Here is a 16,911-nt window from a genome sequence, read left to right as displayed (position 1 = left end):
GAGAAGAGGTCGAATTATTGGTTAGCTTGCAGTAATGATCACTACATTGTCAAACATACGCAGATGGCTACAGAGATAGAAATTAAGAGGCTTTCACTTACTTTTTGCCTTCTTTGATTTCTCTCCCATTTCTGTACCATTTCACATTAGCCTTCTCTCTGGAGAGCTGACAGGAGAAGACCGCATCATCGAACTCAGTGACTGTCTGGTCTTCTAAGTGTTCGATGAATTCCGTAGGGGCTTCTATGATCAGAAGCTCAGCAACAGATTTATCTTGTCCAGCAGTGACAACGTATTCACCCTCATCCGGGAAGCCACAGTCTTTAATAATGAGAGAGTGCTTGTATTTATCAATTCTGTATGTGACACGGTTGTCAAAGGCCACCTCTTCTCCATTTCGGGTCCACTTCAGTGTTACATTGAGACGATTGACCTTGCACCAGAAGGTGACAGTTTTCTTCTCCATTGTTTCAATATCTTTAAGAGGCTCGATAATCCTAAGGTCTTCCTCTGTTGGAAAGGAGAATAATTCTGTTGATTTCAACTGTTTCCACAATAGGTACTGACTTAAAAATTCCTGTTAATTCCATATAAGTGACTTACCTTCTACTATTAGATTAGCAGCGCTCTTAACATTTTCACCTCTGTGATTGGTCAGAGACACACTATAATTGGCTTGATCATCTAACCGAGCATCTCTAATTCTTAGAGTGTAGACCAGGTCTTTTTGGAGAATAATGTATTTTGAACTATCAAATATGGCCTCTTCATTTCTGAACCATTTGGCTTTTGCACCTTCCGTATTGACTTCGCAGTTGAAAACGACTTCTTGTTGTTCCTTTACACGGGTGTCCTTAAGAGGAACTATGATCCTGAGTTTTTCTGAAAGCAACCAACAATTCTTATAGCATGAAGAAGGACCAAAGTAGAGACAACTGTAAGTAAACCCAAGAGGGAAAAACAAACTTACCAATCACTGTCAAGTGTGCTGCTGCTCTGGCGGCCCCAACCATGACTACATAGGTGCCCATATCTTGTAATGTGGCATCTTTCACGACCAAGATCCTCTTTTTGCCATCAGCAATAATGTCATATTTGTCTCCAGGTTCAAGTGTCTTATCATCCCTCTTCCACTGGACTTCGAAGTTCTCCTTTGATATGGAGCAGACGAATTCAGCCTTTTCTCCTTCAAGTACTTCAAGGTTTTGAGGCTTTGAGATAAATTCGGCAGCAAGTTCTGGAAAGAAGCAGTTGCATGGTATTAAAAACTTCAGCATTTGTACCGTAAGTGCATCAAGTATGAATTCTGAAAATATTATTTATTATAGTTTCCATACCATGTACTTTGACTTTGCCATCAGTTCGAGAACTTGGGAGTCGGCAGTTGTAGTTGCCAGCATCCTCAAGATGAGCATTCTGAATGATCAGGATTCTCTTTCGCCCATCGGTAAGTATTTCATATCTTCCTGTTTCGATTATCTCCTCATCTCCTTTGTACCAAGTCACTTCTGCTCCAGGCTTGGAGACTTCACAAACCAGTTTTATGGTGTCTGTTTCACTAACTTCAATGTTGCCAAGATTTTTTGTAAAGACAGCTTCTTCTGCTGCAAGAATAGTAACAAGAACAACATTGAGTCAAACTGAAAAAAAAAATTTTTTTTCCTGGAACATATACTTCTGCAGAGAAAGACTTCACTCTTACCCAGGACGGTGAGCATGCCAGAAGTTCTTGCTGTCTTTACTTCACAGGAATATTCTGCTTCATCATCCAGGAGACATTTGTTGATGACAAGAATGCGTACTGCTCCCTTAGAGATGATGTCATATTTTTTGCCCTTTTTAATTTCGGCTCCATCTTTAAACCACTGGACCTATATTGAGATACACAGATGCTTTATTAATTTTCTTATTGCTCCTTCATGTAGGTGTCCTTAAGAGGAACTAGGATCCTGAGTGCTTCTTAAAACTACCACCAGGACTATGTCATGAAGATGAACCAAAGTGGTAAATACAAGTACAACCTAAACCCCACAGGGCAGGGACAAACTTCTTCAGTTATTGTTAAGTGAGCTGTTGTGGTTCTGATATCAGTTATTAAAGATAATGGGATCATGTAAGTTGAGAGCCATAGAGGGCTTTAGATATCATGCAGACTAAGTCCTTTGTTTTCCCAATTTGTAAAGGGAGACTCAAAGTTGACTTGCTATGGTAGTTAATGAGACATATGAAATTGCAGATATTTGTTCTTAGCCTAAGAAAATAGCAATTTCATATGGCCCAATCCAATAATATCTAAATCTCCTGATTGTGAGTCCATTGTTCTTCAAGTAGTAGTAAATGAATAATACAACAAAGAAAACGATGAAATCAAGTATATATCTCACACCAAAGTAATAATCTTTAATCTAAAGGCAAAGTGATAATCAGAGGTAGGTTTGATTCACTTTCTTTTTTTTCCCCTGTTTTGTCTAGGCCAAAAGTAGACAATGTAACTGGCAACACAAGAGAGCAACCACACAAGTCACAGACCTTAGCATTTTCTCGGGAAATTTCACACTCAAACCGAGCCATTTCTTTTTCTTTAACTTGAAGATCAGTGAGTGGTCTTAAGAATTCCACATGAGGAGCTGTAAGAGAAGGTCATCAGAATTCAAAATGAGGTTTCTGGCAATTTACTCTGACATTACTGTGGTATATATTAAGAAAAAGTCTTTTGCAGGGCTTTTCCATCTTAGTAGGCTACAGCGGACTTTGAAAGCACTTGGAGCTGCCATTCATGTATGTATGTTACTTTGCTCTTGTATTTTGCATATCTCTGTAGGTTTCATAAAATTATGTGGATACTGTATGTCCAACTGATTATATCTGTATATCTATTACCTATCAATCGCTAACAAGGTTTTCCTGAATGATGGCTAAAAGAAAAATTCTCATTGATACTTCTTCAGCATTGAAAGCTGATATTGTCAAAGGAAATACCAGTAGCAAAGAAACATTATTTTAAGGCAGGCTATACAATCTTTGAGAAATTAGCAGAATTCAATGATAACGCAGCTTGAAGTGCTATAACCAGTCTTGCCTATGGCTAAGAGGCATGAGTCTACAATTGAAATCACACACACTTAACCTTTTTCTTTTCTTTTCTTTTTAAAATCAGTTTCAAAGATATCACACGTGAGTCAGGCATCTATTAGTGCAACAAAGCAATGTGTTCGTATGGGTGGGTGATTTTCAGGATTAAGTCAGCAGATGCATAGGATCAGAGAGCCGCCCCCTTGCCCCTCCTTTTAGGGCTTCTGGTGAGTCCTTCCCAGGATGATCATTCTTGATCAGTGAAATTCTGGGACACAAATGCTGGTCAATAGGCTTGAAGATGTGTTCATTGTGGCTGAGCCTTCTTGGAGTGGTGACAAAGTAGATGACAAAGGGATCAAGGAGACCCAAGAAGCTACTCTGTCATAAGCTAAAAGCAGAGCGACCACAAAGACAAAAGAATAAAACACAAGAAGCATGGAAGCACAATCAAAGCCACTATTTTGTAGCTGTTGACAGATGGGAAGCAACTAAACCAAACAGCAGCTATAGCACAAAAATACACACTGATAAAATGTTATCACTGGACAAACGAATGAAAAAATGAGTTAATGTGACATTTAGAAAAAAGATGTATTTTTCACCAAAGGAAGAAGTAATACTAAAAACCATTAGAGTTCTCTTCATTCACAGGACTCCAAGAATCCAGGCTTCGCTCCATCTTATTATCCTTTCTTATTTTCAGAGATAGCATTGTGTAAGCGGGCTTTATCATATTGCAGCAGACTTTAGCGTGATCCTATTCGAACTGAAATTTCATGCTCATTTTCTAGTTGTTCCTGACACCTGAGAATTCATTTCTTTCCAAGTGGAAATTGCTTTCTTTCCTTCTTTCCTTTTTTTTTTTTTTTTAAATAAAAATGAAATCATGACTCCTTTCTTGTCTCTTTCATCCAATTTGTCCTTATCTGTCAGGATATTCCTATAGTAGGGTTACACCCATAGACAAAGAGTACCTCTGCCCACTAGTCAGAAACATGGTAAAAGTGATCAATATGTCCTTATCAGACCAGATGGAGTAGAATGATTTTTCTTTTCTTTCCTTTTTTTTTTAAACACAAAAGATCAGGTTATGTCAGTATTGATACTATAAGTTGCTAAGAGATGCAGTTAGGCCAAGAAGGGCATGCAAAACGTGGCAGGGCTTTTTTTGTTGTTGTTGTTATCAAAGAGTTGCAAATGAAAAGTCCTGTGTAAGAAGAATACTTACGCACGACGTTCAGGTTACAGGAAGTCTTAAAATCCTTAGCATCACAAGTGTATGTTTTAATATCCTCTGGAGTACAGCCGTGTATAATAAGTTTTCTGACCCTGCCATCAGCAACAATTTCATACTTCTTGCTTTTGAGAATTTCTGTCCCATTTTTGAACCATTTCACCTTAGCATTTTCTCTGGATACTTCACACTCCAATACTGCAGTGGCTTCTTCTTCGACCGTCTGGTCCTCAAGGGGCTTAGTGAACTCAACGGGGGGTTCTGAAAGAATCACACTAATTAGCCAAGGTATTTTTCCTTTCCTTCTCCAAGACTTTGAGCACCTCCTCAACTTTCTTCTGATATCGCCAGGCCTTTTTCTGTTTTTAAATTTCATTTGTAAGTTTTGATTCCACTTGGATGCTTTCCTCTAATAATGATGTTTCATCATTATTTATACATACAGAGGAAAGGTGTTGTTTTAAAAAATATGAAACATCAAGGACAAAGTAGCCAAGTCTTGGTTAATAAAGTGGTAGATACCCAGTTTGATAATAATTCTTCCTCCAGCCATTTATTGAAAGCCAACATAAATGGTGGGGATAGAAAGAGGAAGTAAGACATATTTGAGTCCATTTTGACTCTCTCTCTCTCTCTTTTAAATAGTCTGTGAACTCTTTTGTTAAGGCAAAAAGTAAAATTTGGATATTTGGTGGATTTTAATGATCTATGGTACTCATCATTGAGAGTTGACATCATTTCTGAAATGTCTACATTGTATGTGTTTAAAAATAAACCTTGTAATCACCTTTCACAAAGAGGTTGGCATGAGTTTTGAAATCTTTTGCTCGTAGTTGGACTTCTCCAGCATCTTCTAATTTTACATCCCTCAGTGTAAGGGTATGAACTTTTCCTTCTGAACGTGGGACCACCTAGTTTTTTTTTTTTTTGAAAAAGAAAAAAAAAGGTGCAGTTTAAGACTCTATGAAACAGCAACTCAATACAGACACAGGCACATTTAATTCTCTTAGGTCAATAATTTGAAATAGTGCTTTCTAAGTTGTTTTGTAATCATATATGGAATGCATATGCCTTTGAAAATGATTTTAACTAGTAGTTTGGAATCTTTTAGGGATGCCTTAGGCTTTCCTAGTTCCCTTACATAATTACTAGGTGGCTTTTTATGTTGAAATGCCCAGGCAAATTTCTGTTTATACTTATGTATATCTATTTATATAGATAGATATTTTCTTCCATTCTGCTGAGTTTATATATATATATATATATGAAAGAACTTTAAAAAGCTAAAATATGAAAGGAAGGAAAAAAACTACTGCATATAGTAGGCTGTAATTCCATGATCTTAGAATATTGAGACAAAGGCTGCCCAACTGTTAATATCTGGATGAGAAATTCTTGTTCTAAATGCAACCTTAGGTGGTTTGAAGAGGCTGTCTGTAGGAAAATGCCTTGTCCAAAAGAATACACCACATTCATATGGGCTATCATTAGGTCCCATAGTTGTGGCTTGTACAACTGAAAATCAGCCTACAGATACAGGGCCATCTTCACAGTAATAATGCTAAGCTCATCGGAGCTTCCTCTAGTTCTACCCTGGGAAAGTCTTCAAGCTGCTGTGCCCTGTCACTGAGATCGATTTTGCGCTACTTAAGAGAGTTCATTTAGAGTTAAGAATAATGTGAAAGTTTTTACCAGTTAAACGATTTATTACGCTCGTGTGAAAGAGGAGGTCAGGAATAAAGTTCCATATGAAGATTTTCCTTCATTAAGGGCATGGCTATTAATATAACTACCTTAATAATTGAGAAAGGTCAAAAATGCAATAAGGGAATACAACCAGGAGGAGGTGATTAAGATATGTCCTAGCCTCATAGCTACTTATTCAGCATGGTGCTTGAATGGGAAAAAAAATTATTTTTGTAGTGATGTTTCAAAATAAATTTGGTACTCTAAGGCTATTTTAAAGTATTTCAGATTCAACACATCCACAGATATAGTTTGCTGGTTTACACATTGTTTTATCATTTAAATTTCTCTGAGGCTGCTCTAGACTACTCTGTTACCAAGAATTTGTCTCAGAACACAGTGGTTCTCAATAAATAGCTCATATCCAATGTACCTTGATTATGTTAAAAAAACTAAACTGAATTTTATGGTAGTTTATGTTTGTAAAAATAATGTTAAGGGGTTATCCTTTTAAAATATTGTTGACCTATCATGGATGCGTATTTCCATCCTAGGCATTATGACCGTGACCAAGCTGTTGAAGTTTAAATTCTTTTTTTTTTTTTTAAGATTTTATTTATTTATCCGTGAGAGACACAGAGAGAGAGAGGAAGAGACACAGGCAGAGGGGAAGCAGGCTCCATGCAGGGAGCCCAATGTGGGACTCGATCCCGGGTCTCCAGGATCATGCCCTGGGCTGAAGGTGGCGCTAAACCACTGAACCACTGGGGCTGCCCTGAAGTTTAAATTCTTAATTATTAATGGCCATTTAGGACTTAGCAGTGTTTTCTCCGACTGATGGTCAAAGAGGGGGAGAAAAACCCTAATTTTCTCTAAAATTTTCTGTTTTGATTTCCTATTCCAATCACCTGTATTTGTCTGATTGGTGTAGTTTTAGAAGCTAAACATTTTGCAAAATGAAGTTGAGAGGCCTGAATTAAATTGGTATTAGGAAGTTTGCTATGACAGATTTAATTTAAACAAAAATTGCAAAATGTAATGCCTAGGCAAATTGTAAATGTAATAAAATTGCAAAATGTAATAAAATGACTATTACTCCACAGTTATATTTAAGTTTTCTTTTTTTAAAAGATTTTATTTATTTGGGAGAGAGAACATGAGCAGAGGGAGTGGGGCAGAAGGAGAGGGAGAAGCAGACTCTCTACTGATCAGGGAGCCCAGGGGGCTTGATCCCAGGAACCTGAGATCCTGACCTCAGCCAAAGGCAGATGCTTAACCGATTGAGCCACCCAGGTGCCCCTATTTAAGTTCTTTTGAAAAAAGATGACATACAAGAGCAAGTTCATAAACGACTGAAGTATTTTGGATGGCCAAAGTAAAGAATTAAAATTCCTATGCCAAGAGAGACACAAGGAGGCCCCAGAAAATTTTAGTAAGATGATCTTTTTTGTTCTCAAAGAGAAGTTTAGTGACTACATATATACATATTTTTAAAATGTGGATAAATTTTTTCTTAGGAATCTATATTTCAAATTAAAATAGTTTTTTACATTAGAACTAATGAGACTGATCTCTTAATTAAAAAACTCTTAATTTGACCAAAAGATACTTAGTAGCAAAAGAATAATATTGTCTTTAAGCAGTATTCTGTATTGAAATCATGAGTTTACAAATGTCCAAAGGATCTTGAAAAGTCAACCAGTTCTCTGTGTTTGGACATGAAAGCAACGAAAACACACTTCATAGATCAATGCACGTTTAGAAAAAAAAAAGTGCAAACTTAAAGATGGAGATGTCTAACACGCAGTCTTTAGAAGACCTCACTGCAGGGAAAGGGTCCTCACATGTAGCTTAATTCTCATGCTGCCATTTGAATGCACAGTGGCTTTTTCAGTCCTTCGTTAAAAAAAAAAAAGAAAAAAAAAAGACTGATTGGCTGCCACTGTCTGTGTAATGGGCAAGCTTTGTCCTCCTGATGACTGTTAACTGCATTCCTCTTTAATTGTTCTGATAGAATATGGAATTTTTTTGTTTGTTTTACTACAATTGTTCAAAGACATTTGCCTTCTTATTACTTACTTCACTCAACTTTGTGGCTCTTTGTTACCTGAATCCCTCTTAAATTATATTCCTTCACATCTTAGAAGTTTGATTTGTATTAAAGCATTGGTGCCATCCTTGATATTATTTAAGTATTGAGAAAAATAATGTCCTACAATAACGTACTCCCCTGTGCTTTATTTCCAAACTATGCTGGACATTCTCTGTAGGTTTTAGTTCAAGAATTCAAAATTAATGGAGAATTATCAAGATGATTTAAGCACACAGACTGTTGTGGGGGTCAGTACAGATAACAGCTCAGTTTGGGTAAACTGTATTTTGAGTCTATCTGAATGGCCATCTGAGTTTTTACTTACGGCTAAAATTTGGGGCCTAGAAGAGTTAACACCGAGAGCTAGTTATTTCCTCAAACTTAATGTATATTTGCTCACACATGAGGATAACCTTAGAGCCCTCCTTCTTGTCACAACTGTCAGCTGCACTGTAAATAGTCCACTTGGCATTCCAGAATTTGCACAGCTCAAAGCACTTGAGGGTTAAAAATAGCTTTGGAGAAATGCTTGAAGAGCAAATCTGCCCAGAAGTTATCTCAACTACTTGATCAACTGCCTGAAATGGAATTTCTATCTTCTCTTCTTAATCCCCTTATATGCAGAACACTAGAGAGCACAGAGAGAATTAGTCACAAAACTTAACGTGGGCTGTTGTTACAGGGCATTTGATCAGAAGGCCTTTGTGATCCCCTCCGGTCTTCCAGTTAATCAATCAATCACTGATAGCTACTGAGGGTTTGCCTTTTCCTCAAAAAATGGAAAGCCTTATTGTACTTAAAATTTTTATTTCCAAGGATGCCTGGGTGGCTCGGGGGTTGAGCATCTGCCTTCCACTCAGGGCATGATCCTGGGTCCTGGGATCAAGTCCTACCTACATCAGGGAGGGGAGTGCTGCTTCTGCCTATGTCTCTGCCTCTCTCTCCCTCTCTGTGTGTCTCTCATGAATAAATAAATTAAAATCTTTAAACAAAATTTTTATTTCCATGTTGATTAAAATTCCATCAGTTTAAATCCAACAAAAGTATGACAAATCTGATTTACAATTTCAACAGAAATCGGGCTAGAGTAGGGAAGAGGAAGGGAAAGGATGGGGAAGGGATATTACAAAGAGCAAAGGACAAGGAATGTGCAGGTGAAGAAGGAGATCATGCGAGGAAAAGGAAGAGCGGGCCGTGGCAACTGCACGCCTGCCTTTTACCTTCTCGCTGGGCTCGAGTTTCTTCCCTTTGAGATACCATTCCACCGGGATATCCTCGTAGGAGAGCTCGCAGTCGAAGGTGGCTGTCTCCCCTGCGGTCACCGTGACATCCTTCAGAGGCCTCAGGAGACCAATTACTCGTGCTTTGCGAGAAGAGGGGAACAGCTCAGGGTCACTCATTTTGTAATTCCAAGAGAGTAAATACACTTAGTTAGTAATCTTCATGGCTGCTTTCTTCAAGAAGGAAAGAGCTGCCGGACTGGCCACTGTCCTAGCTCTCATGTGAGCGTGGCCCCTCGGTGCCGAGAAGGGGAGAGCTGGTGGCCAGAGAGCGGGTATTTGTAGGGGCCCTTTTGGGGTGATATACGAGGTCAGCAAGAAATCTGCGCTGCATCTGTCTCTCCGCCAGGCATCAGGTTCCTCTTGCTACATGTTGGTATGTGACTTCCAAAATAACTAAGACCGTGATTGGGAGAGGACGGGGCCCCACCATCACATAGCCTGTCCATATCCATCAAACACTTTGCACCTTCCAAAAATGTTAGCCCACACACCCCGCCTCCCTTCTTGAGTCTGAAATGCCCACACAGCCCAGTTCTGCTGTGGTGCGATCGCTGCACAGACGTCGAGGGATGTGGTCTTTAGGAGTGCTGAGTTACATCCTCATTGTGTGCCTGACTACCGTGAACGGGAGGAGTGCACAGGAGCAAAATAGGACCTAACTTTCTTTTGCTCCAAGGGCAAGCAAGGTCAGGGAAATTTCCAAGACTTTGGAATTTGAACCTTGGGTATATTGGGATGTCAAAGAGGTAAATACAAGAAAGCCAGTTTCCGTACTTTAATAATGTTTTCTAACTAACTAAATCATTCCAATTAATTTTACATTAATTTTCTGCAAAACTACATCCTTTCTTCTCACCAGAAACACATCCTACTTACGTTTCACCCGGAGGTGAGCGCTAGATTTCACGTTGGCAGCCTGGAAATCCACCCCGCCGGTCTGGTCCAGGCGGCAGTTGTGCAAAATAAGGAAGTGCATTTTGCCTTCTTCCTTGATCTCACAATCCTGTGCCAAAAGAGAAAAAAAGGTTTCGTAGGAGACGATGTTTGGCACTTTTTCCGGAGGCCACCAGAGCTTAATTAAAGGAATGTTACAAATAACTAGTGAGGAGATTGGATATAATTTTGAGCTTTTTTTTGTGAAATGCAGTTTGAAGGTACCATCAAGAAAGCAAGACAAATTCTCTCCATACAATTCAGAACCAACCGGCAGCCTCACAGAACATCTACAACCCTAGACCTTTTTTTTCTTATATCAGTAGTTTGCCATTAATAGTTTCTATATATGTTAGACTTCATATGTAATCTGCTTGATTACATCTAAAGTCTAAAGGGCCAATAAAAACAATGACTTTTAGTAATGTAACTTCTGTGTTTCCTCTTATTTTTTAGAAGTTTGAAAACACTTTTCTGAAAAAATTCTGATAAAGCGAGGAGATGAGAAGTATTATGTCCCTATTTTACAACGCTGGGTCAAAAAGGAGGCAGGTGTGCCCGTGCCCACTTGTACATTCTGGTATCTCTCTTTGGCGTGAGGTCTGATGGAGAACCTGATACCATGTTTTAAATGCCCTGCACGCACTCTGACTCTCCGCCTGGCCTTTTTTATTTCACACAGCTCCTCTAGATGTTGACAAGTTCAGAAATAGCCTCACAGGTGTTTGGAGTAGTGCCTCTCCCTTGAGTTTCCAGTTGGCATGGATATCCTCTTCGGAGATTTCGGTTTCAAAGCGGGCCGTCTCAGTCTCCATCACCTCCACACTATGCAGGGGCCGGACCAGTTTGATTTCCCGATCTAGAAAAGTGAAGCGGCAACAGGTGTCATTTTGGCCTCTGGCAGAAATAACCCCAACGGCGCCAAGAGTGGACCTCACGGCGATCTCCTTACCTTCAATGTTAAGCTTCCCTGAGGTCTTGTCTGTCCCACAGTCACAGGTATACTGTCCAATGTCTGATTTCAAGGCTTTCTTTAGGATGAGTATGCGCTTCTTGCCATCCGCCTTAATAACAACATTTTTAGATGGTTTTATTTCCTCCCCGTCCTTAAACCATTTCACCGGGGCATCTGCTTTGCTAATTTCACACTGTAGGATCACTTCATCTTTCTCTACGCCCGTGTAATCCTGAAGCTTTCCGGTGAAGTATGGATCTCCCTCTGCAAGGCAAGTATAAGTGAACACATTTCGTTAACCACCAAGGACATGTGATCCCTTGGAAAGTTCAAGGGGCAGCTCGCAGATTTCTGGGCATATTTTAAAACTGTACCAAGCTTTCACTTATTTAACATGTTTATGTTCAGAAGTTCTCTATGTGTTAGAAAGGGAATCACTGCATGCAATTTATTAAGAACTAATCCATTTATCTTATATTTTGAAGTACGTTATTGAGAGTAAAGACGCTATGAAATTTAGCTTCAAACATAATTACGTGTTCCTTCATTACTCAGCTAAATTTCTAATTTCTTAGCAAATCATTATGCCCACCTTTAAGCTTTCAGATTCACATTATGAATTTTTCTTATATCAGTAGTTTGCCATTAATAGTTTCTATATATGTTAGACTTCATATGTAATCTGCTTGATTACATCTAAAGTCTAAAGGGCCAATAAAAACAATGACTTTTAGTAATGTAACTTCTGTGTTTCCTCTTATTTTTTAGAAGTTTGAAAACACTTTTCTGAAAAAATTCTGATAAAGCGAGGAGATGAGAAGTATTATGTCCCTATTTTAAACATGACACGGCTCAATAATTAAGAGTTTTATTTCTGATTTGAACTGGCTGTTTTGTGAGCTGAGTCTTCATTATTTCAAAGTCCTCATATTTTCAGGTACAAATATTTTAAAAAGATGCCTGATAACATGTGATAGTTCCTTAAGGACAGGGCCCGCTTTCATGCAATATAACCTATTTTATATGAAACTCCACAAACTTCTGAATTTCATGGAAAAGATAGAAAAAAAAAATAGCACCTACCAAGCACAGTGAGTTTAGCTTCTGAACTTAGCCCCATGGCTTCTACTTTAATTTGAGAGGTGTCATCAATGGAGAGGTCTCTGAACGTGATGGAATGAGTCTTCCCTTCATCATCCATCCAGACAGACCTGCTGGTGTGCAGGCGCTGGTCGTTCTTGAACCACTTAACTCGGATGTTATCGTGGGACAGCTCCACCGTGAACACAGCACTTTCCCTCTCTTTGGCTGTTACATCCTTGAGTGGAGTGAGGAATTTGAGTCGGATTCCTATCAAGGAAAGCAAACCTCATTAATTCCAGCACTTCCAGAGGAACTATAACACTAAAAGCAAGCCAAATAGTTAAATGTGGTCTGTTTAATAAAGAATATATTTACCTTCAATGATCAGTTTGCCACTTGTGTGTTTGTCTTCGGCTTCAAATATGTATTTTCCTTCATCTTCAAAAGCAGCTGACTTGATCACCAAGGAATGCTTAGTGCCATCCTTTATAAGCTCAACTTTATCATCACCTGTGATTTCCTGGGTTCCTTTCAGCCAACGGAACGTTTTGGGCTCCCTGGACACTTCACACTCAAACTTAGCCTCATCTTTCTCAAAGACTTTAACATCACTGAGAGGTGTGATGAAGATGAGTGGCAGTTCTGCAAAGAGAGGATGGTGTGGATGAAGCCAGATGATGCTTCGGTTCATGACCCCTAATCAGTTCGGGGCCTTGAAGTCTTGCAAAGAAAATAACGAAAGGGTGGCTGAGAGCCAGAGCATACCTTTCACTTTCAGATTGGCTGCAGATTTAGCGTTGGCGGCCTGGAAGGAAACCTCCCCTGTCATATCCAGCTGGCAGTTATAAAGGACCAGAATATGTTTCTTCCCATCTTCGATGATTTCACAGTCCTATTCAGAGTGAGAGGGAGAAGGAAAAAGGAATAAGAATTGCATTTTCATAACTGGCTATTCCTACCAATCATCAAAACATTTGAGACCAGAAGTCCATCTTTCTTCACCCCCAACAACCAAGCAAACCCCTGGCTGGGTGTTGGGCTGATCTTGACTTACAGGGGAAGCAGTTAAAGGCTCTCCTTTTAACTTCCACTGGCCGTGAACGTCTGGTTCAGAAAGTTCTATTTCAAAGCGAGCTGTTTCCCCGACAAACAATTCTACTCCGTACAGAGGTTTCTCCACTTTTATTAGTCGAGCTGGAATTACACAAAGGTTGGTTAGAACGACAGAACAAATATGCTGCGTGCTCAGACAGCGCGAGCTGAAACACCTTAAGCAACTCACCCTCAACAGTAACGTTTGCTTTTGTCTGGTCGGTGCCACAGTCACACATATATTCGCCTTTATCTTTAAGTTCTGCCTTTTTGATTTTTAGGATGCGGCGCAGGCCATCCGTCTTGATAGAGTATTTGGCTGAAGGTACAATCTCTTCACCATCCTTGAACCATTTCACTGGGACATCTTTGCTCACTTCGCACTTCAGAATAATCTCATCCTTCTCAACTCCAGTTTTGTCGTGTAATTTCACAGTGAAGTAGGGATCAGCCTCTGTAAAAGCAGATCATCAGGAGAATGTGAGAATTAAAGTGTACTGGAATTACAAGTGGCAACGTATTTAATGACCACCCACTGTCGCCATCCCTAAACAGGCTATCTGGTTATAGTTGGTCACGTTTACCTAAGACCTTCAGGTTTGCGGTGGAGCTCAGGTCCTTAACTTGAGCTCTTATCTGGGATATATCATCCAGGGTCACTTCTCTTATTTCCAGTTTGTGAGTCTTGCCCTCAGATGAGATGAGTACGGTTCTGCTTGTGTGGAGTTTGGCATCATTTTTGAACCAGACGACATGCATTTTTTCATGAGAAAGCTCACAAACAAAAGTTGCTGTTTGGCCTTCTTTCACGGTTTGGTCTTCGAGAGGCGATATGAACTTCAACCTTATACCTGCAGTGTAAGCATGGAGAATGTGCTTAGAAACACACTCTACCTTCAGAAACATTCCATTCAAATATGTCAAGGTCAAAAGGATCCATTTCACAGAGTATTTATTTATTCGCCTTTTCAAATGGATCTATCCTCCATTAAAACAAAGGTGGGGGGGAGGGTTCTTTTGATGATGACCTGACAGTGTAGTTGGGGTGCCAATTGTCACTTAGCCCTATTAGAACTTGGTGTTTGGGGCATGAGCTTTCAGAGTTGATTTGACTTTTTGTAATGCCAGTACCTGACTTAAGCTTTGACTGCTAAGCATCCACGTCAGAGATGCCAGCCACAGGCCTAGATAAGGTGCCAGGCTGGGCCTCTCCCCACCCCACCGTGCTCCTCAGGCTCCTCTGGTTTTGAGAACTTGGCCACTTGGACAGCTTGCTTTTTTTTTTTTTTTTCCTTCCCTCATTTTAACTTCCTGGTTTTAGGTCTTAAATTCCCCAACAAAGAGTGAGCCCATAAAATCATAGACCCCCACCCTCAACCTCAATAAAAGCATATCCAAGCCCACTCTCTATCCCTCACATCCTCCTCCAAAACAAAACAAAACCCCAAACCAAAAAAAACTCTGGCTCTGTGACCCTAGGGGTGCTATGCAATTTCCAGGTCCTGTGAGTAATAAACCTTGTCTCTTTCAATGTTTCCTGATGGTTGCTGCTGAGAACATCTTGCAATCATAATAAGAACCACAAGGGCTGGTCCAGCCACCACATTGGTTCTTGATAGGCTGAGCATGGCACAAACAGCACTCTGTCTTTAAAGCATATATTTGTGTGCTTAAAATGTGGGATATTAGAGCCAGATCTCATCAGCTCTTACCTGTAACAAATAATCGTGCTGAGCTCTTCTTGCCCTCTACTTCAGCAGTATAGACCCCTTCGTCATCAAAATGAGAATCATTGATAACGAGAATGTGTTTCTTTCCATCAGCAATGATATCAAACTTGTCAGATGCCTTGATTATATCAGGTCCTTTCGACCATATCACATTTGCTTCTCGAGTGAGGACACATTCAAATCGAGCTTGTCGCCTTTCTGGAACAGTGACATCCTTCAGGGGCACAGCAAAGTCAAGTTCGATTTCTGAAAAACCAAACATTAAGAATGAGGTTTCTGGAATGCTCGGGGCTGTGAAATGAAGTCAAGCCCACCCCATATGTTCAAAAAGCCCAGACCTTTTACTGTCAGGATGGCAGTTGTAAATGCATTAAGCGCCTGGTAAAGGACTTCCCCGGCTTGGTCCAGTTTGACTTTGTGCAAAGTCAAGAAGCGTTTTCCACCTTCTGCTTTGATTTCACAGGTCTGAAAAACAACAATCTTGGTTAGCATTTGAAAGAGGGAAGTTCCCGCAAGGAGAGATGTTTCAGATACAGATGCCTAGACATGTTTCACAAATTACTACTAACTTAAGTAAAAATGTTTAGTCATAAATTATTTAAAAATTGCCACAAAGCTGGCACAAATCGTGCATCCAAGTTCTTCCCCTCTCTGAGACTTTAGAATCCTGAAAGAGTTCCATTGTTTTTTTTTTTTTTTAAGAAGAGATATACTTTCTCTCTTTTTTTTTTTTTTAATTTTTATTTATGATAGTCACACAGAGAGAGAGAGAGAGAGAGGCAGAGACACAGGCAGAGGGAGAAGCAGGCCCCATGCACCGGGAGCCCGACGTGGGATTCGATCCCGGGTCTCCAGGATCGTGCCCTGGGCCAAAGGCAGGCGCCAAACCGCTGCGCCACCCAGGGATCCCAAGAGTTCCATTGTTATTGAACCAAATCTGAATGTCAAACCTGAATATAGAACGTGGATATTTTACGTGATTGACAACTTAAATGGGAAACGACTCACAGGTGAGGGCCGAAGAAGTTCTCCCTTCAGTTTCCACTGTCCAGGAATGTCTGCCTCTGAGATTTCTGCATCAAAGCTTGCGCTTTCCTTCTCATAAATGGTAACATCCTCGATTGGCTTAAGCAATTCAACTTCACGCTCTGTATTGGTCAAGGACAAAAAAAAAAAAAATCATAATGCTTTAAACAATCTCACAATGCTTTCTTCCCTTTTGTGTGTGTGTATGTGTGTGTTATTTTGCCTTATTCACATTCAAAACTTATCTTTTAGAATAAAAGGAAAGACTTTTATACCTCCTAGTGTCAGCTTTGCGGGGTATCTTTTCCCTTCAATTTCCACCGCGTATTCATCAATATCTTCCGGTGTGGCATTCTTGACTTTGAGGAAGAGATGATTTCCTTCTCTTACTATCTCAGTCTTATCATTAGGTTCCAGGGGGATTTCATCATATCCTTTGAACCATTTGATGTTTGGAGTATCCTTTGCTATCACGCAGGTAAAAACAGCCGTGCCCTTTGGTTTCACGTGCTGATCCCGTATAGGCTTCACCAGCCAGTCTCTGATGACTTCTGCATGAAAATGAGGTCAGAAAAAAATAGTCATGACCTGAACAAGTAACGTAAATAGCCCCCATGGTAAATTTCAGAGGTAGAAAAAAAAATTCAAAAGTGGATATAATTCATCTGCTGTGATGTGTTGATGTTCCCTTATTTAGAGAAGGTACAAGGCTGGGAAATAAA

The 16,911-nt window shown here is 39.8% G+C and overlaps 1 protein-coding gene and 1 long non-coding RNA gene across 3 annotated transcripts in view; one reads left to right on the top strand and one right to left on the bottom strand.

Moving 5' to 3' along the window:
- Nucleotides 1–16,911, bottom strand: part of TTN (titin) — a 274,035-nt gene that overhangs the window by 92,633 nt on the left and 164,491 nt on the right. The window contains exons 211-232 of the mRNA XM_072811094.1: nt 16,465–16,740; nt 16,172–16,311; nt 15,502–15,628; nt 15,146–15,409; nt 14,018–14,284; nt 13,624–13,887; nt 13,396–13,535; nt 13,107–13,233; nt 12,717–12,983; nt 12,342–12,608; nt 11,256–11,522; nt 11,023–11,162; nt 10,247–10,373; nt 9,308–9,450; nt 5,097–5,220; nt 4,304–4,570; nt 2,530–2,627; nt 1,703–1,871; nt 1,338–1,604; nt 971–1,237; nt 604–882; nt 102–510 (exon numbers count right to left, since the gene is read on the bottom strand). Coding sequence (XP_072667195.1) covers nt 102–510; nt 604–882; nt 971–1,237; nt 1,338–1,604; nt 1,703–1,871; nt 2,530–2,627; nt 4,304–4,570; nt 5,097–5,220; nt 9,308–9,450; nt 10,247–10,373; nt 11,023–11,162; nt 11,256–11,522; nt 12,342–12,608; nt 12,717–12,983; nt 13,107–13,233; nt 13,396–13,535; nt 13,624–13,887; nt 14,018–14,284; nt 15,146–15,409; nt 15,502–15,628; nt 16,172–16,311; nt 16,465–16,740 — 4,696 coding nt within the window. The remainder of the gene's footprint in view (nt 1–101; nt 511–603; nt 883–970; nt 1,238–1,337; nt 1,605–1,702; nt 1,872–2,529; nt 2,628–4,303; nt 4,571–5,096; nt 5,221–9,307; nt 9,451–10,246; nt 10,374–11,022; nt 11,163–11,255; nt 11,523–12,341; nt 12,609–12,716; nt 12,984–13,106; nt 13,234–13,395; nt 13,536–13,623; nt 13,888–14,017; nt 14,285–15,145; nt 15,410–15,501; nt 15,629–16,171; nt 16,312–16,464; nt 16,741–16,911) is intronic.
- Nucleotides 1,135–2,608, top strand: LOC140624341 (uncharacterized). Of its 2 annotated transcripts, XR_012023834.1 has the most exons (4): nt 1,135–1,258; nt 1,362–1,447; nt 1,926–2,004; nt 2,473–2,608. It is a non-coding gene; the product is annotated as an uncharacterized lncRNA (long non-coding RNA). The 2 variants fall into 2 exon arrangements; XR_012023835.1 differs by lacking the exon at nt 1,362–1,447 and having other exon boundaries at nt 1,146–1,284.

Source organism: Canis lupus, chromosome 34 (assembly GCF_048164855.1).
Source record: "Canis lupus baileyi chromosome 34, mCanLup2.hap1, whole genome shotgun sequence".
Taxonomy (NCBI): Eukaryota; Metazoa; Chordata; class Mammalia; order Carnivora; family Canidae; genus Canis; species Canis lupus.
The sequence above is the reverse complement of the archived record's forward strand: the minus strand, read 5'-3'. Positions and strand labels throughout refer to the sequence as shown.